This window comes from Myiozetetes cayanensis, unplaced genomic scaffold, assembly GCF_022539395.1.
Source record: "Myiozetetes cayanensis isolate MyiCay16 unplaced genomic scaffold, myiCay2020 scf1, whole genome shotgun sequence".
Classification (NCBI taxonomy): domain Eukaryota; kingdom Metazoa; phylum Chordata; class Aves; order Passeriformes; family Tyrannidae; genus Myiozetetes; species Myiozetetes cayanensis.
In genome coordinates this window covers 49,052,864-49,080,344 of record NW_026086604.1, presented here as the reverse complement: position 1 = coordinate 49,080,344, position 27,481 = coordinate 49,052,864, and the positions used below count along the sequence as shown (strand labels likewise).

Below are 27,481 nucleotides of genomic sequence, written 5' to 3'. Positions count from 1 at the left end.
TAGAGTCTCTACAGTGGGAACTGCAGGTCCATGCCTGGAACCCATAGATATTACGGTATTTCATAGAAGTACACTAAGTACTTTAGGTTATCTTTTGAATTGCATCTTGACCTTGGGCCTGCTGAGGGCTGAGATATATTAACCTGGCTACATATGTCCTGGATTAGTGCTAACATGCCCAGCCAGCCTGGGGTAGAACAAATTCAAACTAAAATTGATGGCATTGTTGTATTGAAGCACATCCCGAAAAGGACCAGATGAAGGTTACCATCTTATGCTCAAACAACATAACAAAAGCAAGAATATGCTTAAACATTAGTAATTTTTATAACACACTACAATGGGGAAAAAAGGAGAGGAGGGGAGGGGAGGGGAGGAAAATATGAAAAAAGGAAAGAGAAAGGAAAAAAAGAAAAGGGAATGGGAAAGAAGAAAAAAACCTCAGCTCCAATAACCTCTTTGCAATTCCTAATATTTACATTCACCATAGCTTAATGATAAATGAACAGCATCATGTAGAAAGTTATGCAACTAAGGCAGGAGTTGAGCCTGTCAGCAGTGCACAGTAGTTGATGCAAACACAGTTACAAATTCACTCCGGCAACCAGTAAATCAGACCATTAGGAAAGCTGCCTTTAGCAACCACTCCACTTCTGGGAACACAAAAATCCATATCAACTAAAAAAAAAAAAAAAAAAGTTTCATTAGTGCTCCCAATGCCTTTTTTTAAACAAGAAGAAGAATCTGCAGGTAAGGTAGGGACATGAAACTTTGCAAAATAACTTGCTCTGACAGATTCAGCCTGCCATTGTACAGCTGGTCCTTACCATGTTGAGTAAATTAAGATTACATTAATAGCTACCGTGGAACAACACCTTCGGCAGCTTTTCATCCAAGAACATGAATATATTTCTTGTTTTCCAGGATTTGCCCTCACCTACAACACATTTTGCTGAGACTAATTTGAAATCTGTGAATGTGATGATAGCCTAATCACTCAAAACTTTAGCAATGAAAATATGTAAAAAAGATTGTTGTATAAAGAAGATAGCTAAATAGAATGGTTTAGTTTGACAGAAATAGAAAATATGACTCAGATAGGGAAAAGAGCTCTTTGCCCTTTAAAAAAATTACTCTTGTTCTTCCTCTTTCTCTAGCAGAAGAGCCTTTCAGGGAGAGTCTGGTGATGCTGCATTATTGATGTGATACAGGTCTCCAGTGGAAACAGATGTGATATGTTTGGTTTTCTCTGATAGTCTGGGCTGAACACAAAGCAAATTACTGAATGTCAGAAGACTCAGGTTCACTGAGGCTGTTCAAAGCACACGTTTAAAAGAAGTTCTTAAATAATAAATCTTAAATTTCAAGCCTGTTGCATAACTAAAAGTTATATATGTACTGAAATAAATGTGTCCCAAATGATTTTGCTGAGACAAACTGCAAATGACATTAAAATGCATATGTGCAGCTTTAGGATTTGTTTGTTCTCAAACCAGGCACTGATGGCTGGAGTAAAAGACACAAAATAGCATGGTCTGGGTGAACATAGAATGGCAAAATTGTTGAGGCTGGAATATATACAATTTAACTGAATGTGCATAATCTCTCTCATGATTTTCCCAATCTATGTTGGATCCTTTAGTTTTAAAAACACCATTTGACACCTTAACAATTTTCTTTATCGCCCTCCAGTTTCTGTCAGGCTGTTTTATTCACAGACTTTCTACGCAAGAGGTCACATAGAGGTAGATGAAAGCTAGTTTGGCCCAGGCTAGGTCACAGTCCAGCTTCAAAAGAATTCTAAGGCTACTGTACAAAAAAGCAGTTTTTCAGTCTGTCGCCCCCCAGCAAACCCTGCTATGTACATTAGGGAACAAACCCAAGCCACGGGATGAATTTTCTATATTTACTGACATAGATTTGCCTTTCTAGATCATGGTGGACCTGTAACAAGACTTGACTAAAGCAATCAGCAGCAATCTCCTTCTCAGAACAAGTGCAGCAGTGTGACGGGACGTGTTAGATTATGTCTCACTTAGGTGATAGCTTCAATTGAATCGGTTTTCACGAAGTAGCTCAAAAGAGAACATTGTTTCCCCCGTCTCTGCTGAAACCTAGAGGTTCTGGGTGAACACCACTGATGGATCTCAGCTGCCACTTTATTCCTCGTCCTCTTCCTTCACCTTTCCACCTGCCTCTTGACTTTGCCCCTAGGCATTCCGGCAAACCTGGGCGTGGGGGGGGGGGAAACACCAAAGGTGAGGTGGCCGAGCCTGAGGCCGCCCAGACATCACTTGGAGGTGGAGAGGAGCCCGAGGGTTGTCGTGGCGATCGGGGCGGGGCCGGCGCGGGCGGGGCCGGCGGGGCGAGGCGGCGGCGGCGGCGGCCTCAGGTGCGCAGGTGGCGGGGGCGGCGGGCACGGCCGCCCTGCCGCAATTTCCTGTGTCACGGCTCCCGTCGCTTGGCAACGGCGCCGGGTCCGGCCGGCAGCCGCGGAGCCGCGCACCGCCCGCAGCGGCGGCACCGGCACCGGCACCGGCACGGGCGGCGGCGGCGGCTCCGCCGGGAGGGCGGGCGCGCTGCCGCGGGGGGCGGCCCCGCGGCGGGGAGGATGCGGCACGGCGAAGGGGCAGCGCTCCCGGCGAGCTCCCTGAGGCAGCCGGCCGCGGCGGGGCCGAGGGGGCGCCCGGCGCTCGGCCCAGCCCCGCCGCCCGCCCGCCCGGGGCCGTGAGCGGCGGCGGGGCGGGGATGCCCGCTCGGGCAGGAAAGTTTCTTCCCCGCGGCGGCTCGTCCGCTTCCCGCGCGGACTTCTCCCCGGCCCTCCCCGGTAAGTGACCGCGGCTGCCCGGGTCCTCCGTCCGCCGACGACACCCGACCGGCGCCCCCGGGGAGCTCGGCGCCCTGCCGCCACGGCGGGAGCTGCGGGGCCGGACCGGCCGGAGCCAGCGGCGGCCAGCGAGCCCCGGGGGCTGATGCCGGCGCTCCCAGCAGCAGGAGCCCGGCGAGCCTCGTGTCTGAACCCCCGAGGGGATGGGGTTAGCTCGGGTCCTGTTAGCACTGTCAAAGCTGTATTTGGGCTTTGCCGGGCAAAGCTTTGTCGTGGTGGTGCTTGCGGGCTCTTTGCAGGAGCCGGCGGCGGGATGGGAGTGAAGGAAGGAGGGTGGCGGTCCGTTCGTGCGGGATGTGGCTCCAGCCCCCGCGGGTCCCGGCTGGGTGGTTTCATGGCACTGCGTCCGCTTGGCCGTGGTCTCCTTCTCCTGCCGAACGCTGCTCCAGCCATCGCCGAAACTAAGTGCCAGGCGATGCCGGACTGGGAGCGTTCCTCGGAGCTGATGACCATCTGGAATCGGCGTGGAGAGAAGGGCAGCTGGCTAGTGGGGAGCAGAAAATGAGATCAAGGAATCGTCGATTAAAACAAAGCATGCCCCGATAATTACACTTTTGAATCAACAAAATGCTCTCTCTGTCTTTTATTTTTTTCTTTTGGATAAACAGTTCAGCTATAGGAAAGAGAAATCTGCTCTTTGTTTTGAGGATGCAGCACCTCGGAGAGTAATTTAACAACGTCCTTGCTGACAACACCCATCTTTTTTTCTGGGGAAAATACAAACAGAGTAAATGGGACACAATATTACTGCATACGTGGTAAATCTGGCATTAGAAAAGAAAAGAGATGAGATTTAAAGGCTGAACAGGGGAAGAGGAGCAAGGTTTTAGGGTTGTTTTTTTTTTTTTAGGTGCTTACTTAATCGCCTTTCAGTGCAATTAATTGAACTTGGTGAGTCGTATTCAGTGCTGTCATCTTTTGCCCCTCAAAGGAAAAATAATAGGACACTCAGAAAGAGAAAGGGGGGAGGGGATCCTGCTCCTTGGTAGCATTAAGAAATACATTCCAAAAAGAATTGCAACAGTGCAGGAATTGCTCCTACATGCTGTCGTTTATAGCTCAGATCACTGAAACAGAGAGATGACTTCTGATGTTCCAGTAAGAAAAAATCCACAAATGCTCAATGTTTTGTCCCTTGCCATTTTCCCTGCAAGCACTCCTTATGCTTTCCCGAGGTGACTTGCAAGGGTTCACTCCTCCTTTTAATAGTATTTGATCTGGCATCTCTTACCTGCCAGCCACCATCTCTCCTTTCTGAGGGCGGGAGGCGGTGGGGATGGGTGAGGGATGAATTCATCTGCGTTGCATAACAGTTACCTGGAGCATCGCACATGTTCCTAAACTAGAGATGCCTCTGGACCGCAGGCTGGAGATGAATTTCTATAATATTGCAGATCAAGTGCAAATGGCTAGGAAAAAACTTTCACAGGGCACCACTTTCCAGTGTTCAGATGTTTCCCTTGTGCCTTTTACAGTAATTCCTTTCCCACTCGTTTAAGCAAGACAGGTAATACGTTTAACCCTCCCTCCAGTAAGTGTAAGTAGTGTAATGAAACAAATGGTATCTATAGATCAAATATACTGCCTTCCTGCTTTTATTTCCCCCATCGCCCTCAAACCTGCATGACATCACTACAGTCAGTGTGCAGTGTAACCCCAGAGCATATTAGGGAGCGGAGCTCGGCATCCTCTGAGCTCTGGTGCTTTGCAAATTCCCTCTGAGACCAGAGAGATCATTTTTTTGTTTGTTTGTTTATGATAGCTGATAGCACTGTCTCTATGATTTACCTGGAGTCTAAAGAAATTAATTAGCTGTTTGGCAAGAGCAGAGTGGGGCACGTGGCTGCTTTGATGCTGTTGGTCTGCCTGTCTCTTTCTCACTCACAGGAGCTGTGTGGGCAAGGGAGATCTGCCTGTTGATGTCAACTCCTGTCCCACTTGTTCAGGGTTTTAATTAGCAGGACTTTGAAAGAGGAAGAGTAAACAGAGGCATCTCTTGTGCTGTAGGTCTGCCCTTGGTTCTCATCCTCTTCTCCCTTTCATTGCAGGAGCTGGAGTGGCCGTAGGGGGCAGTACACTGGTAGCCAGCCATGATCGCCACTGGAGGCCTCCTGAGGATCTCGGCTAGGAAACAGGACCCCTTGCGACCCCAAAGCCAAGTCCCCAAACGCAAGCGCAAGGCCAAAAAGAAGCGCAAGAACGACGTGGTTGTGGTGAAAGGCAAGCTCAAGCTGTGCTCCTTCTCAGGGCTCATTGCCCTCTGTGGCATCCTGGTACTGCTGGTGGGCATCGCCTTGGCTGTGGTGGGCTACTGGCCAAAGCCCAGCCAGGTGTACAGAGAAGGCAGCATCACTGCGGGCAGGCACCTAGCATCTCAAGGTGTCACTCCCAAGAACTACTCCCAGAGCCAGGAAGGGGAGCAAGCAGGGATCCATCCAGAGTTACCCCCCAGAGCCAATACCTCCACCACTACTACCACCAGTGGGTCCCCAAAGTCCCCCCCAACTTCCTCATCCCCCCAGGCCTCAGTGGGTTTCCTTTTCCGTCTTTTCTCAAGCTACTTGCATTCAGACAAGCTGAAGGTGCTGGGCCCTCTCATCATGGGCATCGGCATCTTCCTCTTCATCTGCGCCAACGCGGTGTTGCACGAGAACCGCGACAAGAAGACCAAGATCATCAACCTGCGTGACCTCTACTCCACAGTCATCGATGCCCACAGCCTGCGGGCCAAGGATGGAGGCACCCCACACTCGGCCCCTCTCAATGGCTTTGTCAACTACGTGCAATCCCGGGGCCTGGAGCTAAAGCCTGGTGGTGAAGGCCTGGGTGCTGCAGCCATGCTGGCCAAGAGTTCCTGGCCACCGGGACTGGGTGTCTCCCTTTCCCCACCAGATCTGGTGTCCTCACCACGACGTTCCTCCTTCTGCCCCCCACCACAGCCACCCAGCCTGGCTGAGGCCGTGTACAGCATCTGCCAGGAGCGTGCTGCCCTTGCTGGCCGCACTGTCACCAGCCCTCCCTGCAGCCCACCAGAGAGCTGCGACCGGTGCAGCACAGCCAGCTCCATCGTTGGCTCCTCACTGAGCGCTTTTGCCCTCCTGCCCTTGGGCTCGGGCACCGGAGGGGGAGACTGGCGCAGACCTCCTGGTGAGCGGGGAGCCCAGGAGATCCCTCGGGGGGAGTTTGAACTGAGCCTAACCAACCTCAGCAGCAGCCACATCGAGGGAGGCTGTGGGACAAAGAGGCACAAGCTGGTTCTCAGGCGGCAGAGCATCAGCTGTTTGCCTGATGCCAAGCGTCCCCTTTTCCCTGAGCCACCTCGGTCACCAGCTGTCAGTGGGGTCCTGGATTCCAGCCTCTTGGTAAAGGCATCTTCTAGCTACTCAAAATCTCTGGATCTGGGGGGATCACCCCCCTCAGCCCCTTCTGCCATCACCAGGATGGACTCCCAGAGCTCCCAGTCTGAGCCTTCCAGCAGCAATAAGGGCTACAGCCACCTGGAGGAGGCAGGCACCTCCTTGGAGTCAGTTGCCAACACCGCAGCCAGTAAAATTCAGGATTGTGAGGAGGAACCAGTTGAGAAGACGGACCCCCTCAAGGCTACCAGCAGAGAACAAAGAGGAGAGCAATCTCAGCAAACTCAAAGACAGTACACAAATAAGGAGAAACTCTTTATGATTTCTAGGTCACATGCTGCATTAGGGCTGGAGGATGGGGAACTGGAGAGTACTGGCATCTAAATAAAACAGAGAAGGCACGAGGACACCTTGTACCCTTCCACACCTTCCCCCCTTCTTCATCTCCTTGTGGACTTAGGAAACCAATCAATATCCAAAGAGCTGCACTATGTTACCCTTGAAAATTGAATTCCTTAAATCCTGTAGATGACTTCAGGAAGAAAAAAGAAAATCCTTTCTGTCTGATCGTGATTGTATGTTTCATGCAAACCAAATTGTATTAAATATCCACAGTCCAGGAAGTTCTTTGGATCAGATTAATACAATTTCAGACGGTATAGCTGTGCACTTTACTGTTTTGATTTCCAAGTGCCCCTTCTTCTCCTCTGATTTCTTTCTTGCTGATTTGCCACTAGCTGCTTGAACACTGCAGGCACCTTTTTAAGCTCAAAAGCAACATGGTCTTCAGAAAGCAAGCTGAGCTCTATCTTTGTTTTGGTTCAATCACTAAAAAGTTTGCGGGGCCTTAAGGATGATGTACCTTGACAAAGAATGAGTTTGTTTAAATTCTGGGAAAAAAAATAACAGTTTAGAAGAGACTGGAGCAGAACAGAGCTCTGGTGATTTAGTTAAAACAATGACATTCCTGAATCCAAAATGCATACTACTACATGATACTTTATTAAAGTATTATTACACATGTATTGACTAGTAGCATTAAAAGATTTTTTTTAATAAAACATTTACAAACAAAACTTCCATAAAAAATAAGTCATTTATTTTGGTAGTAATTACAGGTATCAGAAACTGTTTGATTAAACTGTTTGATTTTATACTGTGAAAGATTATAGAGATGCTATGAGGCCAAAGCTTTGCTTATACTTTTAAGTAGGTAATTAATAATGTAGATGTAATTTCAAAATAAATACTGGTTCAGTCTCTGAGAAACCACACTGTAATTCAGTTAGCAGATTCCATCTCCATTTCTGACAGTGCTCTGTGACAGACAGGTGAAGAAACGTAAGATTTTGACATGCTAAGGAAAAAAAAAATTAAAAGGTTTGATCTTCTATTCAGATTAGGTTTTTTGTGAATAACAGATTAATCTTAAACTGCACCATCTTCTTTCTTGATTTTTCACTTCCCTTATAACTGTTGCATCAAGTGTTTCTACTGTTACAATTCCTGTTCGTGAATGCATGTGCATAAGATTAATTTTGAAGCATTAATGATAGCCCTCTCAGCCTCTTAGCAGTTGGCTGTATTGAAGTCAACTGAGGTTTTTCACTGAGTTTAGCATGGTGAGGATTTCTTCCTGCATGAGAAAAGCATCAGGTTTCCTGAAGAATGCCTTGTCTGTAGGCAGATTTTTGGTAAATTGATGAGCTGTTTCATTTTCATAGCTGCAACACGGCAGGCACTCATATTTTGCCAAAACAGTTTTATGTGCTCAGAAGATTTTGTCAATACTTCAGATTTTAAATATGGATGTGGCATTTCCTACTATAGGAAGGAAAATCCACATTGAACAAACACAGCAGTGTAAACAGACAGAAGTCTTTATGCTGCAATTAAATTTTTTCATGTGATTTCATGTTTTAAAATACTTAGTTGCATATTTACTAACATTACAGTACATTATGACAGATAATATGACTGTCATTAAACACAATTGCTTTTAGTAATCTAGCAGAATTCTGTAATAAATAGGGCTAATTTAAAAGAAAAAAAAAAAGAAAAAAATTTGTCATGTCAGTCTTGAAACAGGAGAAGCAGAAAGTGCTTGTGGCTTGTTCTCTCGAACAAGAGAGATATCCAAGTGGCAATATTTTTCCTTCTGTCAGTGGCAACCAGTGCACTGACAATATGAACCTCACTGTGGCATTTTTTGCTATTAAACTGCTAGCACACAGCTGGCAAAAATCTGTTGTAAAACTGCCTGGATTGGCATGGGGTGCATTAGGCACTACAGGAAGTGATGAGCAGGTGTCTCAGCTGGCGCTGGCATTTGCATGGGGCTTTCCTTTCAGTTCTCCACGGGCATGTGCTTCTGCTCCTTCTCCTCTGACTTCCAGAAAGATGTATGAGATGCATCTGATCCCCTGGTGCTGGTGGAGATGCTAGTTATTGACAGAGCTGAAGACACCCTGTTTGTTATTTTCCACACTTAAACCCTCCATGGAGGTTTTAGAGGAGGAGCAAGAGAAAAGGTGAGTTGTGTACAACTTACAGGGGCATGGAGTCTTCAGGAAGATGTAACAGGGATTTGTTTTATTCTGAGAAGGGGTAAAATACGCTTTTTAAAATAGTCTTCATAAATATTTCTTCAGTCATCTGAATCTACAGTGTGCTCTGAAAAAAAAAAAAAGAAGGCAACTTTAAAAAAAACCTCTGGTTACTCCTTAGATTGATTTGAAACAAAGCAGGCCAGTAATTATTCTGTTGATTAATTTACTGCAAAGCTTTCTGAGTGGCAAAATTATAACAGAGTTCACGTTAATAAGAAGAACTATAGCTTGTTCCTGTGTTGCCAAAAAAAGATGTGAAACATGAACTTTCATCAGTCGAGATGTATTTTTTAGTAACAGCAGCTAGAAGTGATTTGTAAAATATAGATTAATAAGCAGAGAAAGCTACCTCTCTGTAAGTCATTATTTTTGCAAATTTATTAGTTGAAACTATTTGTTGAGCAGTTTATACAGGGATGGAGCTGTAAGTGAGAAGCTTTTGTTTAAAATTCAGGGTGGGCAAGTTAGTCTGACACCCAAATGTTGGAAAATGACTGAGAAATTCAACTCCTGTGCACCAATCATGACTGCTGTTAGTACCATTAGCCTTGGAGAGGAACACAGCAGCCAGTAAGGAGCTGAGCCTTTCCTGGTGATGCCCAGAGGTGATGTGCACACTGGGGTTTGTGCTTTGATTATTGAGTCTCAGAACTGGCCCTGACTGTTTCTTCAAACTGTCAGGCTGCCTCTTGGCCATTGTTTGTACATTCTGTCGCATGCTTATGCATTTTCCTCCAATCCAGTCTCTTCCTTTTAACCTTCCATCCCCAGCGTCCTGCCACCTAGTGCTTCCTCCACAGTCTTTGTCAAGAGAAAAGAAGCTGCCTCGAGTTACCCATATCCACCTGCCTGCATTCTGCAGAAAAAGATGGCCTGTCACACATTTATTAAGAAGCAATGCACTCTTTTAAATTAATTTTTAAAAATGTATTTATGTTTATGAAGGATTCATTAGTCTCTGTATTTAAGAAGGTATATCCCTGAAGGTATTTTAAGCTGGAATACCTAGCCATAATTATTTGCTATGGAAAAATCAGATTTTGGTTTAGAAATATGTGGTTTGGTTTGGTTTTTTAGCATAGAAATGCTATGATATTTATATAAAATTTCCAGAGGAAAGTTAATTTCTGCCTGAATCTTCAGAATACTTCTATCACTAGAAGGAAGACTGCGTCTGTCCATTATGAGTATAGATGCTGTTTGGACCAGTCTGAGGACAGGCAAATGCCCTGATTGTACTTCAGTCATTCTGCTGTTTGTTATAAAATCCTCAGGACTCTGGAGAAGCTGCTGACGTGATCGTACTGTAACCCAGTTCTGGCTCAGTTTTCACTGGCTAGCAAAGTATTTAAAATCCTTGGGTTAACCTGGCTTGCTTGTCTAGACTGATTTATCAAAATCCCCAACTGTTGACATATCAGCTGATCTACAAGGGACCAGATTTATTACCCTGTATTGTTTAGATACATTTTTAACAGCTTTTTCAAGGACTGATGATGTCCAACAATGAGCAACAGTGCATGTACAAACATTGAATTGGGTAACTGTTAACACAGTTTTATGTCTGCAGTCTGAAACACAGGTTTTATGGATTGTTATATACTTTCATAACAACAAAAACAGTTTACACAGAAGTAGCAATATGACTTCAATTAAACAACATTTATTATTAAAAGTAATGGAGGAGGCAGAATGATAAATCTTATTTTATTTCAGTAGGAGGAATAGCTTTTGATACTGTTTAACAGTTTTTCTTTCTACACAAAACCCACACAAAATACCAGTGCTCAGTGGTAGCTGACTAGTAAAATAATAGTCAATAAAAGTACAGATTTTTGGGGGCATTTTTTTTCTTCTAGGGAAAAAAACCCAACAACACAAGGTTTCTCTATCACTTCTCCAAAACTGTCGTAGCAATAACATAATGCTTTAGCCTGGTCACTTTAATTACTGTTTTTCAGTTTGGGCCTAGAAACAGTGAACAAGGTGCACAGCATGTGCAGGCACAATCTGAGAGGATAAATAGGGTATCACAGCCAGAGGAAAGAAGTGTTCTATGGAGGAGTATACTGTTATTATTTCATTTTAGAAGCCAGACTTTATATTTACAGCTTCTAAAAGCTCCAAAACAGAAAAGTCTAAGTAAGCACACTAGAATTTATGTTCTGCCATTTAGCTTTCACTGTAAATGTGGAGACCCTGGAGGGGTCTCCGAAGAGGGAGGTGGACGTGCACAATTAGGTGAAATGGCATTGGAGTTTGGATGGGGAAACTAGGCTACTAAAAAAGATCTAACTGGATCACAGGATAATTCAGGAACAAGAGAAGCATGGCTTGTGCTTATCCACTGGTTAGTCTTTTATCTACATTTTAATTAGACAGACACAGTCAAGCCACAGTACTACTTTTAAAGGTGGGGTTTTTTTTAATCTATTGTTATTCTTTTGAAAATAAAATTCCAATGAGAAGAAAGCTTCTTTGGTGAAAGTACGAAGAGATTCAAACTAAGCAAACATCAAAAAATCACTATTAAAAACTCAGTCTCTGGGTTTACTCCATCATCCTCTGCACAAAGAAGTTTCAGTCTGAGATTTTTGAATATTACTTTTTCTTTTTTTCCTTCTCCTTTCTCCCCATGACAAATCTGGTTCTAGTGAGCATACATAGCTGATACTCCCAGACTGGAAGGTAGAAATGAGGAGAAATTGCTGGGCTTTTGAAAAGCACCTTGTTCCACACTAAGCTTCACAGCTAAAGCAAAAAATGGCAAGTAAAAGGTGAATATTTAGCATCCAAATGATTAATACTTTATTTTCATAAAGGTTTAAATGAACTCCAACTTTGAAGAAAACATAATCCACAAGATCAGAGTATAGTTATTGTCAAACAATCTTCACAGTATTTAATGATATATCTAAATATACTGAGATGAATCATGGTTTGTTTTGTTGATTTTTTATTTTATTTTCTGTGATCTGTAAAAGAGAAGACGTTCACCATTGCATAAGATAAGATGATGTAACACCATCACACAACCTTGGATTACATTTTGTTCATCACTCATAAGATTTGGCATAATCCTCCCTGACCTGCCTGGGAACAGGCTGAGACCATGCCGTACAGTTCCCATTTTGTTGCCAAAAGCTAAATCAGCCATTTCTAAAGGAGCAGGACTTAAGAACATGACCATTAGTTCTGGCAAGAGTTGGAGCTGCTAAAGACTGCAGAGGTGGTTTGGTACAGCTTGCAGTGCAGCTCCCTTCACACCTTGGAGCAGCACAGAAACCTGTGGCAGAGTCTCACAAAAAACTTCCTGCAAAAGCACCTAAGGGTCACCAGAGTCAGTTCCATAAGGATAAATCTCCAATGAGCTAATATGATCCTTCTGCAACACCATAAACTAGCCTTCCTCTCTCATTTCTGGAGTGTACTTTAGGTTTCTCTGAGGGTTGTAGCATGTTTTTTCTTCACTGACTTTACAGTGAAAACTCATTTTGGAGAAATGCAGTTTGGTTTCAGAGTCTAATAGAAACTATTATTTAAAATGCTTATGGAGTCCCTATTAAATGAGCATCAGATAACCTCACAGTCCTTAATGTACTTCTCTCTAACATACCTGGGTACAGAGCATGACTGTCTTCCTCTGTAAAAACAAGGCACAGATACAGCCACAAAGTGTGCTAAGACCACCTTTTTTTTTTTTTTTTTTAAAGGGAGAAGTGTATAGGCAATCAGTATGCAGTGATGACAGCATCTGGTATCATGCTTCTAAGTGGTGTTTCCAAACTGTGCGAGTAGCCTGCTGTGGAACAGAGCCTTGAATGCTTGTCCTCCAATACCAGATCCATCCTTCAGGTTTAAGAGCCTCTTTCTGCACCTGATGCACTGAAGTGCTAATCTATTTCACTGTTTTTCAGAATCATCAAACACAATATTACATGAAATAACTTAGCAAGACCTCCCTGCAGAATATTTAAGGACACAAGTGATACAAGGCAGCTGATGACGTTCTGTTTCAAATGAGGAACTTAAAATGAGAACAGGTAAAGTCTGACAGTGCTTATTACTTCACTGTGGTAGCACAGCATAAGGTGATGATAGTAGCAGCTCTTTGGGTTTCAAAAACTTAAAACTGTCTTCTGGCACTGCTAACATAATTAACACTACAGGCTGCCTTGGGGCTTGAAAACGCAAACAGAACAGTTCTTACCCTTGTGTTTGTCTTTGCAATGTGTACAGCGTCTGGAGCAGCAGAACTGAAACAAGAATGGATGCTGAGGCTGCATCTTTCACCGTCTCTCACCATGAGCAAGCTGTGGAAGGAAGCTGTTTCTTTTAGACCAATAAACTACCTCTCACCTAAATGAAGGAATTGCACTCTTTGGAGTACTGTTTGGGTCTAACACACACAAAAAAAGGCAAGAAGGCCTTCCTAACAACATTCTGGCACACAGAAGGAAAACCTAAATAGAAGCTGTAACATAGTTCTGGGATGAGCAAGTTCCTGGTGCTGCAGCAGTGTTACGTCTTGGTAGCCATTTGGCTAGTACTAGCTTGTCACTGACAACCTGGAAAAAGAGGAAAAGGTCAAATGATGAACTGTGAAAGGTCAACAGCTTTTAAACATCACTGGTTCATAGTCAGCTGCCAGCACAGTACCTAATAAGCCCCAGGAGCTACCCAAAGGGCAAAAGAAGCCAAGAAGAGTGCAGGTTGCATCACCACCAATGTCACCAAGAAGGCATTAATGAAGAAAGCAAGCAAAGCAACAAGTTACTGAGTTTCAATTGCACCCATCCTTGCAGTTTTTGGTTGTCCAATGTGGACAAAAGGAAGAATCACAAAATGTTGCAGTTGTACCAAGCACTGGTCAGTAGCACTTGGCTGCTTCCACCTGTAGCTGGCTTTGGCTTCGCTCATCACAGCTTCTGTAGGAGCTCTGCATTTCATTGGCAAACTGGTCCAGTCATCTACCCAAACAAACATTTTATGCTGCCTAATGATTCAACAGCAGGTTGAATTCTCATACAGGCAACAGATTTCTCAACAGCAATGTTTTCTGGCAAACTGTATTAGGTACATTCAACCCAATGCCAGGAAGTAAGTATCAAAATGTTCAGTAGAATGTCTTGTTTCAGTTTACAGCTGTAAATGAATCTCACTGACAGTTTAGGCAGATATACTCAGGGAACTCTGCTGCCCTAAAAATAATAGAACTATGTGTTTCAGCAAAACTTATAAAGAAAGTGAACACAAGTGGTTTTTTTTAATCCCAGCCTAGAGAAATTGTGGGAGTCAAGAAAAATTTTGAATCAACAACAGATACTTTAATTAGAATTGTCATTTCAAAATTCAGTTTCTTGTTAGACCTGAATGAAATGAAATTTCCACCACATCAGTGTTCAGATATTCAGATACTTTGGTAGATTCAAGATGTACAAACATTAGGAAATTAGGGCATAAATTTTTAGAATGATTTTTAAGTGAGTTGTGGACTTTTCTGAGCAGTTGCAATACTCAGAAGGCGCAGGGAAAATAAAGATTACCTGCTAAGTATCTTCAGATATTCCTAAAACATTTCTTCTTTGACACAAAAATGGAATACACATAGCATTGTGGGCGATGGAGAAGTTTTTTGTCAGCAGGAGCTTCAAGTGGCCTTGGTGAGTAGTTTATCCACTTCAAACATGCTGATAACTGTTCCATACTATGATTCTGAATTGCCTCATCTTTTTTGCTTTCCTTCTTACCACAAGAGATGATAGATTATTTGCATTACTCATAGTAAATGGAAGCAATATGAAGAATGCAGCTTTCTCTTGAAAAAATCCGTGTTTGATCAACATAGGGATTGTAGTTTTCATGACTCTGCACTGTTTTTACCATCGTAAAATATAGAAGCATTAGCAAGTCTCATTCTATCAAGGAGAGTCCTGAGAATTGCTCTGTTTCTCCTCTGTAAAGGGCTACAACTTAATCAGGTTTTGTTTAATTGAATAATTCTGTTACTGTACAGAGCGGAAACAATTGTTACATGTGCTTGAATCTGCATGCTGCAGCAACACGACATAAATAAATCATCACAGTTATGCACATCGAAAAGACATTATTTCTACATAGCCCAAAGAGCTGAGCCAAATGCTAAAAACTGAAATTCTGCTGCAACACATGGAGTAACATATGTACTCAAAGTAAAACAGGTGTCATAGATGGAGATGGCAATGAGGAAGTAGCTGATCTCATCGCAGCAGTGATTTAAAGGCAGAGTAATCAGAGCTGTTTGAAATGGGAGTCAGATTGAACCCGCCACAAGTTGCCTCAAAAAAAAAAAAAAAAAGAAAACCCACATAGTAATTGAAGGCAATACCAAGGAGCCCACCTGCAGCCCCCTTAAAAGAAGAGAGGAATTCTCCCCACCAGTACGACATCATAAGTCAGGCACGTGAGAAAGGGCCCAACTTAAGACAGGAGTGTTTCCCATAGAGGGAGATCCTTAGTGGTAAGTTGCTGCTTTCAGACTCCACCACTGTGGCTGGTGCATCCTTGTGTCCTGCATGGATGTTGCCCCCAGAGACCGGTGGAGTATTTCCTAAAATTGCAGGCTGTAGCACAGAGACTGTCCCTTAGTGAGTGAGGAACAGGGACACTGGTAGCAGGAGCAGCCTCAGCCTGACTCAGCTTACCCTGCAGAGGAGCCCAGCACTCTCAGGAACAGCAGCATGGAAGTATCATTTCATAGAACGTTTTGAGTTAAAGGGTTAAATGGTTTAAGTTTAAGGAAGGGACTTTCAAGGTCATTTGGTTTCATTCCCCTGCCACAGGTAGGGTCACCTTCCACTAGACCAGGTTGCCCAGAGCCTCATCCATCATAGCATTGGACACTTCCAGGGATGGGGCATTGCCAGCTTCTCAGACCAACCTGTTCCAGTGTTGCACCACCTCACAGTAAAGAATTTCTTCCTAATAGATAATCTGAACTTGCTCTCTTTCAGTTTAAAGCCATTCCCCCTTGTCCTATCACTACATGCTCTTGTGAAAGAGCCTCCACTCTCTCCTCATTCTCTGCACCCATTACACACATCAGTACTGGCTGATATGTTTATGTTTTCTCCAAGGTTTGAGCCAGCCTGAGATGGGACAGCCCCTGACACCAAATCCCACAATCTGCTGCTGCTTCTCTGCATCATCTGAGTGAACTGAAGACTGCAGGGAGAACCTGTGCCCCTTCTGTCTGATCTTACACCTTACTTTGTGGATACTGCTTGTCTAAGTGCTGCTCTGCAAGGCCCTGATGTATGCTCACCAGTACCTTTGCTGCAATCCCATTTTGTGCTGACCCCACTTTCCAGTTGCAGTGAGTCAGCAGCACACTTCCTCAGTTATTCTGAGTAGGATTACAGCAGCTCAGGGACTTTGTGAGGGCTCAGTGCCCCCACTGCAACAGGGACTCTGCAAACTAGAGCAAAATGGCCTTGCAAGCAGCAGACTAATAGGCTGCCAAAGTGAGCTAGCCCAGAGCCTTTACCAGCTCAAAGGGGTGATGCTGGGCATCCTGCCCTGCACCAACAGGCTGAGGAAAAGTTTCCAGCTAGGAAAATCAGTCAGAAAAATCAAGGGAAGAGGTAGAAGTGTAGGATCCCATGCCAAACTGGATTATTGGATTGGAGGAAGAATAAGAGTAGCATAGAAAATAAACAGCTATGGGAAAAGGATTTTGTCAAAAGAAGGTCTAGTAATGGGGCAATGAATAAACTTTGCAGATTCCTAAAAGGTGTGCTCCTGGCACTGGGAAAAGGAAATGTGCAGATTTAGCAGTTTCTCCAGGCTATGAAGGGGTGAGGGACACCTGATTTTAGGCACCACCTTCACCTGCATTAGCACCTGGTTTTGATGCACAAAAGCATTGGTCAGTTAAGCAATAGTTCTCCCTTCCTACTCTTAAAAACCAGAATGGTGTCACTGCAAGTCCTGCAGCCACCAAGATGGATGGTAGCACAGGAGTGGGGCTGGTGAATAGGGTAAGTCAAGAGATAAGATGTGCAGATATACCAAAGAACAGATACTTAGCTTTTGCCCTCAGTGAATACTAAGATATAGAGAAGGAAGGAAAAAAAAATAAAACACACACTGCCAATAGGATGTCCATCTTTTAGGAGATGAATACTTTTTTTGTCAAAGCTTAAGGTCCTGGAATAGTGAGGTACGTTAACATCACTTGTTGTGCATTTAAAGTTTTTCTGGTGCCAGCAAAAGCTAGAATGCCCTGAAACACATCTTAAAAATATAAATTTAAGCCAAGCTCAAAATGTGATTGAGTTTTAAGAGTATTCCCTAACCTGAAAAATAAACGTATTTGTTTATAACTCAAATCTACTTTGTAAAGTGTTTCATAACAGTACCTAAAGGGTTTCAATTATTCAGGCTGAAATTATACTGCTTCAATATCAGTTTATTTCAATTGTATTTTATTTGTTTCAAAATAACTTGATTATTTCTACAAATAATCATTTCTGGGCACTTTATGTGTGAAATTAGTAGATAAGGTCATTTCAATATCTGACTCAAAAACTGTTTAGGGGTTTTAGTGAAGTCAGTCAAGAGTGAAAATGCCTTTTCCACAAGTTTAAAGCTGAGAGAAGAAAACCTTGTTGCCAGCAGAGCTGCAGAGTCTCCTGAAGCTCCCTCATGCTCCCTGTTTTCTGGCAAAGGTCCCTGCTGGGACTACATTTCCCACAGATCACCAAACACAAGGAGATAGCACCCCCTGGGTTAAGACTCAAGAATCAAGTCCATAGATCTTATGTGGATAAGAGAATTAATTATTCTCTGAAGCAACATGCTCAGATCAAGATCCTGTATTTGGAGGCAAAGCATTAAAAATATCTGATTGTGCAAAAGAATATCTACATTTCTCAATTAAATTTATTCCATTAAACAGAATTCCCAACCATTGTCAATAACAGCCTTAAACATGCAGCAAGTTGGGATTTTGATTTGATCTCGATAGCATCAGCATCAGACCTTGGTGTCACCAATGGCACTGCCTCAGCTGGAGCCTGAGCAGGATTTAACCTAAAACCAATTTAATTCTGAAGAGTGTTTATGAACCACAGAGCATCTTAAGCTTAGCCCTCTACCTAAACAGAATTTATTGCAAAAAAACCCAAAAAAATCCTCAACACTGAGTGCCATGGTCCAGTTGACAGGGTGGTGTTTGGTCATAGGTTGGACACGATCTTGGATGTCTTTTCCAGCCTAAATGATTTTGTAGTTCTGTGTCTCCACTTCTCACAAGCAGAGTTCAGCAACTTCTTTGGCTCAGAAAGAGACAAGTCAAACTTCCCATAAACTTTACAAGTTAGAAACTCAGTATAATTGCCTCTCCCTGACATATTTACTTTATGTGTCACTATTTAATGCTTATTCAACATTACTTTTTTCTTATTCAACTGTATAAAAGCTGAATCAGCACCTACCAGCAGATAATAAATGCTGGATTTTCAAAGAAACTACTATCACATACAGATGCTCATTTCTCTTTACATAAGAAAATGAAAGTTCAAAGGCCAGTTTAAAAATACGATTTGTTGTTCCACCTCTCATCCAAGCACTGACATCCCACATCTTGCAACTTGAATAAAAATAATTTTAACTAATGTTTCTGAAAGCAGTTGTCAATCTTTTCAACTGAGCTTTAAAAGCAGTTTCCTAATTTTAAGATTAAAAGTCAATCTACACAATGGAAAAGAAAAAGCCCTGGGTGGACATTCAATGCCTGAATTCTTTTTGTTTTAATAAAATAACTAATTTTTCTCTCATGAGCTTGAAAAGTACACTCTGATTTAATACAGAGACTCTCTTTATAAGACTTGTTTTGTGCTTCTGCTGCACAAGTCAGTGATCAAAATCCATGGTCAGAAGCCAGCTTCAGAGGTGTTAAGCCTGGATTTAAGCCCATATGGGAGTCCCTTTTGAGAAGGAAATTGTACAATACAATTACATGGCTTAGGATTCGTGGGCTTCCATGTTTGTCCTGGTTCTAACTCTAAATAGCCTCTTCCACAAAGAGAATATTTACCAAAATTTGAAGACATGGGGTTTTTTTCAACAGGAATACTTGTCAAACCTGTCCTTGATTTCTGCATCTGCTTTTAGTTTCAATACAATATGTTGAGAAAGAAACAGAACATTTCCTGACAGAGAATAAAATCCACAGTTTTTGTCTGATCCACCCCACCATCAATCTAGAGTGCTATAAGCAAGCCTCCTTCCTGGCAAAGCAATTGCAGCCCTTCAGCTGGGGGTCAAGGTGATAAAACGAGAGTGTGGGCCCATGCAAAAATCTGCTTCAAGGTTTCTTGCCAAGCAGAGGATTTAGGATTTTTTTTTTTTTTTTTTTTTTGCAAGGGTTTCAAACTGAGGGATTATTCCCATCTACCTCCATGCAGAGAGACAGTGTAAGACTTCTACCCTGGTAATACATCTTACCCTAGAAGCCAATGACACACAGAATTAAGCAGAATACACACATGGAAATAAAATGCTTCAAAAAGATCAAATTGTTATTCACCCCTAAAATGTCCTACTCCTAACTGAAGGGTCAAATATTTAATATATCCAAAGCAGGATGATTGTAGGGCTCCAGCTTAAAGCTACCACCTTTCTGAGGGCTCTGCTGTGCCAAGAGAAGAGGCTGGCACCCTCCCGACAGGAAGCATAGGTAAAGAAGGAGGTGTCTCTGCTTTCTTCTCTATATGTACAAGACTACGGGAAAGGAAAGGCAGCTGGACAAATCACTATGATCTTTATTTATTTTAACCTCAGATATAAAGCTGTTGCTCAGTTGCATTTAACCTGCAAAATACATAACATACAGAAAAAAACCCTGGCTCATCTGATCTTTAGTGCCTAATAGCAACCAGTAACAGTATTCAGGATGAGGTATTTATAGAACACTTCTTCCTCTGGCTTTTGCATCCTGTTTATTAGAATAGCTAGTTTAACAAATATTAAACCAGCCAAATATTACAACCAGCCAAGACACAGGGAGATGCTGTTGTCAAAGCCTCCTCTCAAATTACTCGGAAAATACTCATCATTGCAGTGCAATTCATCATTTAGTACTTTCCCAAAGAGAAAAAGTCACACTTAGTGGATAATATTTATTATAAGTTCTCTCCAACTCCAGTGTTGTATCATTGTTTCAGTAACTCAAGTTACATTCAGCTAAACTCAATTAGAAGAAATTAGGAGATTGCATTTATTTTCCACATAAACTCCTAGTGCTTATAAAGAAAATTACTCAAAGGGAAAAAATAGGCAAGTTAGAGACCATAAAGAGGAAAAAAAATCATAGAAAGAGAATAGTAAATTCAGGGATCATAAAGAGGGAATCAAACTCCCTTTTAGACCTAAATTTTACAGTGTAACTTTCCCACAGTAGTTATAAAGAAGGACAATTAATCTACTTCAGCACTATAAAGACATATTCATTTCAGAAATTGTCTCCCACCTGCCTTACATCACAAGTGTCTAATAATGAAATATATTTCAATTCATTAAAAAAGAAATACCAAGGAACAAAAACATAGATCCCCTTGGCTAAAGCAGAGCACCAACAAAATCTAGAACTTACATAAGACTTATTTTATATTCTCCATGACAAAGCTGAAAAGATACTGTTATGATTGGAACAGCATTACGGAAGCTTATTTTGACTTGTCATTAGAGACTAAAGAGGTGAAATTGCTACATATATGGGCTTAAGTGCTATTCTAAATTGTCAAGATAGATCACAATGATACAATTTAAGTATTTATTCTAACTTAATGTACCAAAACAAGTAAACTATATTCCCAAGATAAGTGAAATTAATTACTATCATAACAATAACCCCAAGCCAGAGTTAAACTTAATTGGAACCTGTACACATTAAAACCCCAAATGTTTATGAGCTCAGGTTTACCATGCATTTGCTACACTCCAGTGCCATCTGTCTATAAAAAGATAATTAACAATTTCAGTAAGAAGAAATATAGCTTATTATAAAGTGTGTATTTGGTCCTAGGCCATTGAATCCACTTCAGTTCCTATCACGAATGACACTGCTGCTCCTTTGCTGAAGTTAAAAAAAAAAAAAAATAAAATCATTAAGAAACAATCTTTCCACAGTGTATATTTAAAGCAAACTTTTCTGGGGGAAAAAAAAAAAAACCACAAAAACCACCAAAAACAACACCACCACAAAAACCATCCAAAATGCACTAACACAGAGATGCTCTATGAGGTCTCACTTTAACTACTCCTCCAAATTAACCTTGAAGTCTTCCTCTAACACTGAGCAATGTAGCTGCATTTTGAAGACCCCAGAGAAGCTGAGAACAGTTACGCTGGAATTCGCATTTAAAAGACCATTTGGGGACAGCCTTTTGAAAGTCCACAGCCTTTAATGCAGGGACACAAAAATAAATGCTCTGCCAAGCTCTGCAGCACAAGGGATCTGACACAGACCCCAGGGGAAGTACAAAGCAGGTTCATTAAATGCAGGACCTTCTCTTTCCTCCTTCACAGTGACTGGCTGGGGAGGGTTGTTCACCCCCCATCCTGTGAAAAGGGCACAAATACCGTGCTTTGGGTTTTTTCCAAGTCCGGTAACAAGTTTTAGAACAGCCTGATGTTAATTTAGGAGAGTGCCGTTCTGTCTACAGGTGTATTCTCACACACCTTGTAGGGAAGCAAAACACTGTATGCTTGATGCTACTACTATTTTTGTGCATGGGGAGGGAGAGCTACTTCTTGATCCACCCCTTTTTTTTTTTTTTTTTGCACATTTTTAACAGGGGGAAAAAAAGGAGATTTTAAGATACAAAACATCCTTTTTCAACGTGTAAGTAGAGAAGAAAAGGGAAGAAAGACATTTTTCAAGTGCCCAGCTGGCTCCTTTCTGCCCTCTCTGAGGATGCCCGAGGCTGCTGCGAGCGCGGGGCCGGGAGTCGGCTGGTCTCTTCCCGCCGCAGCTGGCTCTCCAGCGGTGCCATCTACTGGTGTCGCTGCCGCGAGGCTCCACCAGGAACATCATCCCCGTGCGAGGAGGGAAAAGCGGGGCCGGGGGGCGCACAGCTCGGCTCGGGCCTCAGCCAGAGGGCAAAGCCGGGAAACCTCAGCCCCAGCCAAAACTTCAGCTTAGAAAAACGCTCTTTGTCCCTTGTGTCCTCCTCAAGGCATTTTACAAAACCAAAACAGTACATATAGAAAAGGAGAGGACGACAAATCCATAAAGAGAAGTATTCAATGTTATACATCATTTTCTTCCAAAAATACTCTTCCCATAAATCAGGCAAAATAATTTTCTCTTTAAGTAGCTACTAAGTCAGAGGAAAGCACATTACTTGACAAAGTGTGTCAACAACTAAAATCATCTACCAGTTACAGACATGCAGTGAATGGTGGTGTTGTAATCATGGTTTGAAGTCACAAGCCAGAACAACTGTAGGGATTAAGCAAGAAAAGGTGTCTTTAGGCAGTACTCAGAAAGGAGAAGGCAGGCAAAGAAAAGAACAAAATTGAAGCTGTAGGCTCAGGGCAAGGGGTGAAGCAGCACAGATAGAAATTCAGCCAAGGTAGCAGTGTGCATCTGAGCACCAGAAGTGTATGGCAACAACTTTGAGATCAATGTGTGACTACTGAAGGGTTGGATTCTGTAAAACCAGGGCTCACTCACCCTTATAGTGCATATGCTCACAGGCACTAGGGGTGTAGGTTTAGAGCTAGGCATTTCACCATTATAATATTCAGTGATGTATCCCTCAGATTTTGCTCTATTTTGTTCTGTCAGCCTCCTAAAAAGGCTTATTTCTGCCAAAAATTGATTCACCATGCCCACCCCTCCTGACCTCACAGCCCAGTGCAGCTCAGCCCCACTGTGGTTGCCTGCCTTCTCCACCATCACCAAGCATGGGTTCATTTCACCAAGGACTGCAACAGCTTTATTCCAAACTTGTTGGCTGTTCAGGTGCATATTCCGTTGCTTCAGTTTTATGCAAGCTATCATCTGTTATCTTTGCTTTTTCTTGTTCCATTTCCATGCTTTTCAACACATCTGAACTTGCTGGCAACAGACCAAGTACTGACTTAGAGCAGATCTCTCCAGCTGTAAGAAAAGTCCCATCTGTAGCTTCAGGCTCTCCCTTTGCCTCATTGATTTCTTTTTCTTTAATTGCAATAGAGGCCTCAGCAATATTTTCAGATGGTTTATCATCAGCTACTACTGTTGAGGCAAGCTTACAGCTTGCAATAGTTGCTCCTATTTCAGCCTTTGCTGTACTGTTTGGAAGGTCTTCGCTGGTTGTTTCTCCCACATCTTCTGTCAGTACTTCTTGTTCTTTGCTCTCTTCTGTACCACTGGAACTCACATTAATTGAACATTCACAATAGTAGTAACCAGATTTCTGCTTCTTCTTACGCATGGCACAGAGATCAATTCTACTGAAGACCTCTGTGCCAAAGTAACTGTCTTCATATTCTTTATACAGATCCAAACAAATTTTTCTGAAGCCCTGAATAGTGAAGGAGTAATAACACATATGTATATTATGTGTACACAAATACACATGCACTTTAGAAAAGAGTGTCAAGTATTATCTTAACAAAACTTAGCAAAGAAAATACCACCACTGCACCCCACTGCTGGTTAGGATAACAATATCAACTTCATGTGGTAGTATTAAATTAGTAGTGAGAAAAATGGACCATTCAAGTTATAGGAAGTTTGGTTTTTGCTGAATCCTTCACCTACCCTACCCTCCACAAGAAAAAAAACCCACAAAGATACAAAATCAATTTAATCCACTGTTATATAAATGCATCCACCTAATTTTAGATATTTCAAGCAATTTCATAGTCACCACATCCACATCTAATTCTCCTGAACTGCCTTAAGCTTGCCCTAGAGTTCACTTTGCTCAGTTTCCACTCAGGATATCCCAATGATATCCTCCCAATGACAGCATTTTTAGCAGGTGGATATATATGGTTCACAGCATGAGGAGTGCAGGAGGCTGGCCAGGACAGCCCGTGTCACCTGGACAGAAGCAGACATAAATAGCTTCACAGTCAAACACACCAAGCCATTAGTCACCTGCTGCCCCAGGTGACTAAAACACTTGAAAGTTTAATTAAACAAACAGCACACCTTCTTCTGTGCCCCAGAGATACCCATGTGTCAGTCAGAGCCAGGCTGTTCAGGAGCCAGGAGCTGTGTGTCACCTTAATGCCACCAGGTTCAAGTTCTGCTGAAATGCAGAGATACAGTGCACATGGGCTGTTTTCTGGGTAACTTGGGACAATAATGGAAACTTGAGTAAGGTCATGTCATTAAAGATAACTTATCAAGTAGCCAGAAGAGGGCAGGATTAGGACTGCCCTTCCATTAAAAATCTCCAAATATTTTAATACAGTGTGTGACTGCAGGATTGCTGCGCTCTCACCACTCAGGGTAGACCACAGCTATTTGCAGATCTGCACCAAGTGAAGCAGCATAAAAGAGAATGAACAAATATTTTCAACTTCAGCACAGCAGCACTTGATCCACAGCTTCACTTTGGCATAGGTGAGCACATACAGTGCCCAGTACTAGAGGCTAACAGTCCACACTGGAAAAGGCTCTTACTACAGATACTGAAGTGGATTCTCTTTAGAGTTGAACTGTTTCCCCTTTTGGCTCATTGGAAAGAGAGGTCAAAAAACCTGAAGAGCCCATATTTTATATTTGTGCTAAGGGCACGCTATACATTTTGAACCTGATCTTCAAAGAGCACATTCTGCTCCTTTGGTAACCATTCAAGATAAAAAGCACACAAACCAAGCTCTCTCCAGCCTTTTGGGATATTTAAACACACAACTAAAGTCAAAGATGCACAATTTCCCAAGATGAAAGTTAGCAGTGGTAGTAGTTGTTTTAAAGAGAACTGGCTCCTCCTTCCACACAAATGAGAACAAGGTCTGCAGCTACACCACCAGTATCAACACATACCTGTTTCGCTAACAAAGTATTTTTGAGATGTAAATTACAAGTTTTTCTAGTAATTCTCTCAAGCTTCATATAAAAAGTACTTAAGTTGCATGAAATACTTGAACAGCACCCTTAACAGGAAAGAGTTATTTATGGTACAAAGAAAGTAATTACAGCCAGTAGATGGCATCATAATAACTAAAGTGATATTTTGTCTTATTCATACTTTGGCATCTTCTACTGTTCAGGAAGGCTGATTTATCTCCTGCAGCATTTACAAATAGGATAGTATAGAAGTAGTCAGTTTTCCTCCTTTTCTCCCCCCATTATATTTTGATCTTGAAAGAAGTAAGTTGACAATGTCAACTTACATATCAGTATATGTGCCATATCTCAGAATACATACACACTAATCTTCCAGTTTGATCATTGAAGTTATATCCTATGTCTAGGGTTGAGCCTTACTAACCTCAGGGATATTTCTACATGGACTACAGAGTCCACATGCCCCTAATAATTAACTTAACATAGAGCCATGCTCCAGTTTCACAGGCCTGACTCATTGAATAGTATTTTAGGAGCAAAGGTTTTAAGGTGAAGACAAATTTGGACAAAATGAGTAATGTTTGGTAGACAGGGAAAGAGCAGTGAATATTGTCTACCTGAATTTCAGGAAGGTTTTTGACACTGCTTCCTGGGAGATCTTCACAGAGAAGGCTGATGAGTTATTGGCCAGCTGAAGAATGAATGTGATTGAAAACTGGCTGAACAGAACGGTCCAGGTGGTAGTGACTGGTGGCACAAAGTCTAACTGGAAGTTGGTAACTAGAGGTGTACCCAAGAGGCCAATGCTACATCCAATTCTGTTTAACATCTTCATTAATGGTCTAGATATTGGGGCAGAACACACCCTCAGCAATTTTACTGATAACAAAACTGGGAGGAGTGGCTAATTCACCAGAGGTATCTCAACAGGCTGGAGAAACAGATTGACAGGAACCTCATGGGGCTGAATAAGTATCACAAAGTTCAGCCTTTAGGGAGGAACAAATTAAGGCACCAGTAAAGGCTGAGGGCTGACTGTGAAGCAGTTAAGTAGAAAAAGACCCAGAGGTCCTGGTGAACACCAGGTTGACCGTGAGCCAGAAACATGAGCAAAGGCAGCCAGTGGTATCCTGGGCTGCATTAGGAAGAGTGTTGCCAGCAGAGTGGGGAAGATGATACTTTTCCTCTGCTCAGCACTGGTGAGGCCACACCAGGAGTACTGCATCCACTTCTGGACTCACCACTCAATCGATACTCCAACATTCAAAGATTTATATACACTTGCACATTTATATATAAAAATATATGTGTGCAAGGAGATGTCATTCTGTGAATAATGCTAGGGAGAAATAAGCTGTATTTAGTGCTACAGATCAAAAGGGGAGAGTACACAAGAAATTATAATTTTTTAGAAAAGACTGATAGTAAAAAGTGCAGAAATACTCTGGACAAAGCCAGCAGTAATTCCTACATGCTTGCTGGATAGTTTCTTTTGTATTAGACATTGCCAATGCCTGTGCTCATGAAAATACCTAAAGGCACTATAAAAGAAAAAGCCTCCAGCAGAGAACTATCAGTCCTATGCAACTTTGATTGTATCATGTATAAAAAAGGCAAATATCAAGTCAATATGAAGTACTTGAAGTGGACAAATATAACGTCATTTTCTTCAGTTATTAGAGCATTTTTTTGTTTTCTTTCTGCATGCTCCTCTAGTGTTTCAGGTTTGTGATATATTGACCTCATAAATATAAGTAGTATTCCTGGAAATAAGCAGGACAGTATACCACTGGGAAATGAGCAATCTAATCAGAGTTGTTTTTTACTTTAATTGTTTGTGATAAATCCCATACACTGCTGCAGTAAAAGTTAGAAAAGCACATCACACATTTCTAGCATAAATCAAGGCATGGGCCTGACTTCCAACATGACAATCTTGTTCTAAGATAAATATTACTTAGAAGCCATCCTGCACTACAGAAACAGCTTCATGTGGGTTTTGTGCAAATTTGACTAACCACAGCAGAAGGCAAGCACTCTGTACTCTACAAGAGAGACACATCAAGAGACTTCATTTCTCCCATTTGGATATGAGCAAATACAACTGTGTTGACCAGTCTATATACAACCTTTGTTAAATAAAAGAAGTTATATTGTTCTCTGGTTACAATGATTATTGCCCAAATATAGAGGTCCTAGGAACATCATTAGAAGGAAAATAATCACTATAACAGATCACAGAAAAATATTTTTCAACCCAGTTACTTACCCTTCTTCTCAACCTTGATGCTTTGGAGAGCTTCATGAAAGTAAGATGTGGTTTGAAGTCCTTACTCCCCAAAATGTAGAGATTCATTTCAGTGAAGCATTCTTGCACAGCTTCTAGTAAAAAGAAATAAATGAATAACATTTGGGAGGTAGGCAAAAAATATTTACAGAGAGGCTAGACAAAAAGCCACTATGCCCTTCTTGAGCAAGACAGTTAAAATATACAGCAGGTAACCAGTTATACTATCACAGGCAACAGACAAACAAAAAATACACAAAACCAAAGTCGTGCATGATACACAGACAT

At 42.2% G+C, this 27,481-nt stretch overlaps 1 protein-coding gene across 1 annotated transcript; it reads left to right on the top strand.

Annotated features, from left to right (window-relative positions):
- Window positions 1-2,668: 2,668 nt before the first annotated feature.
- TMEM200C (transmembrane protein 200C) lies at window positions 2,669-11,790 on the top strand. Its single transcript, XM_050322209.1, has 2 exons — window positions 2,669-2,827; window positions 4,936-11,790. Exon 2 carries the CDS (start codon window positions 4,978-4,980, stop codon window positions 6,625-6,627), a length of 1,650 nt encoding a protein of 549 aa, XP_050178166.1. The 5' UTR covers window positions 2,669-2,827; window positions 4,936-4,977; the 3' UTR covers window positions 6,628-11,790.
- Window positions 11,791-27,481: the final 15,691 nt, after the last annotated feature.

Excerpts from the sequence above, each read along its gene's own strand:
- TMEM200C (XM_050322209.1), top strand. The coding sequence starts at position 4,978 with ATGATCGCCACTGGAGGCCTCCTGAGGATCTCGGCTAGGAAACAGGAC.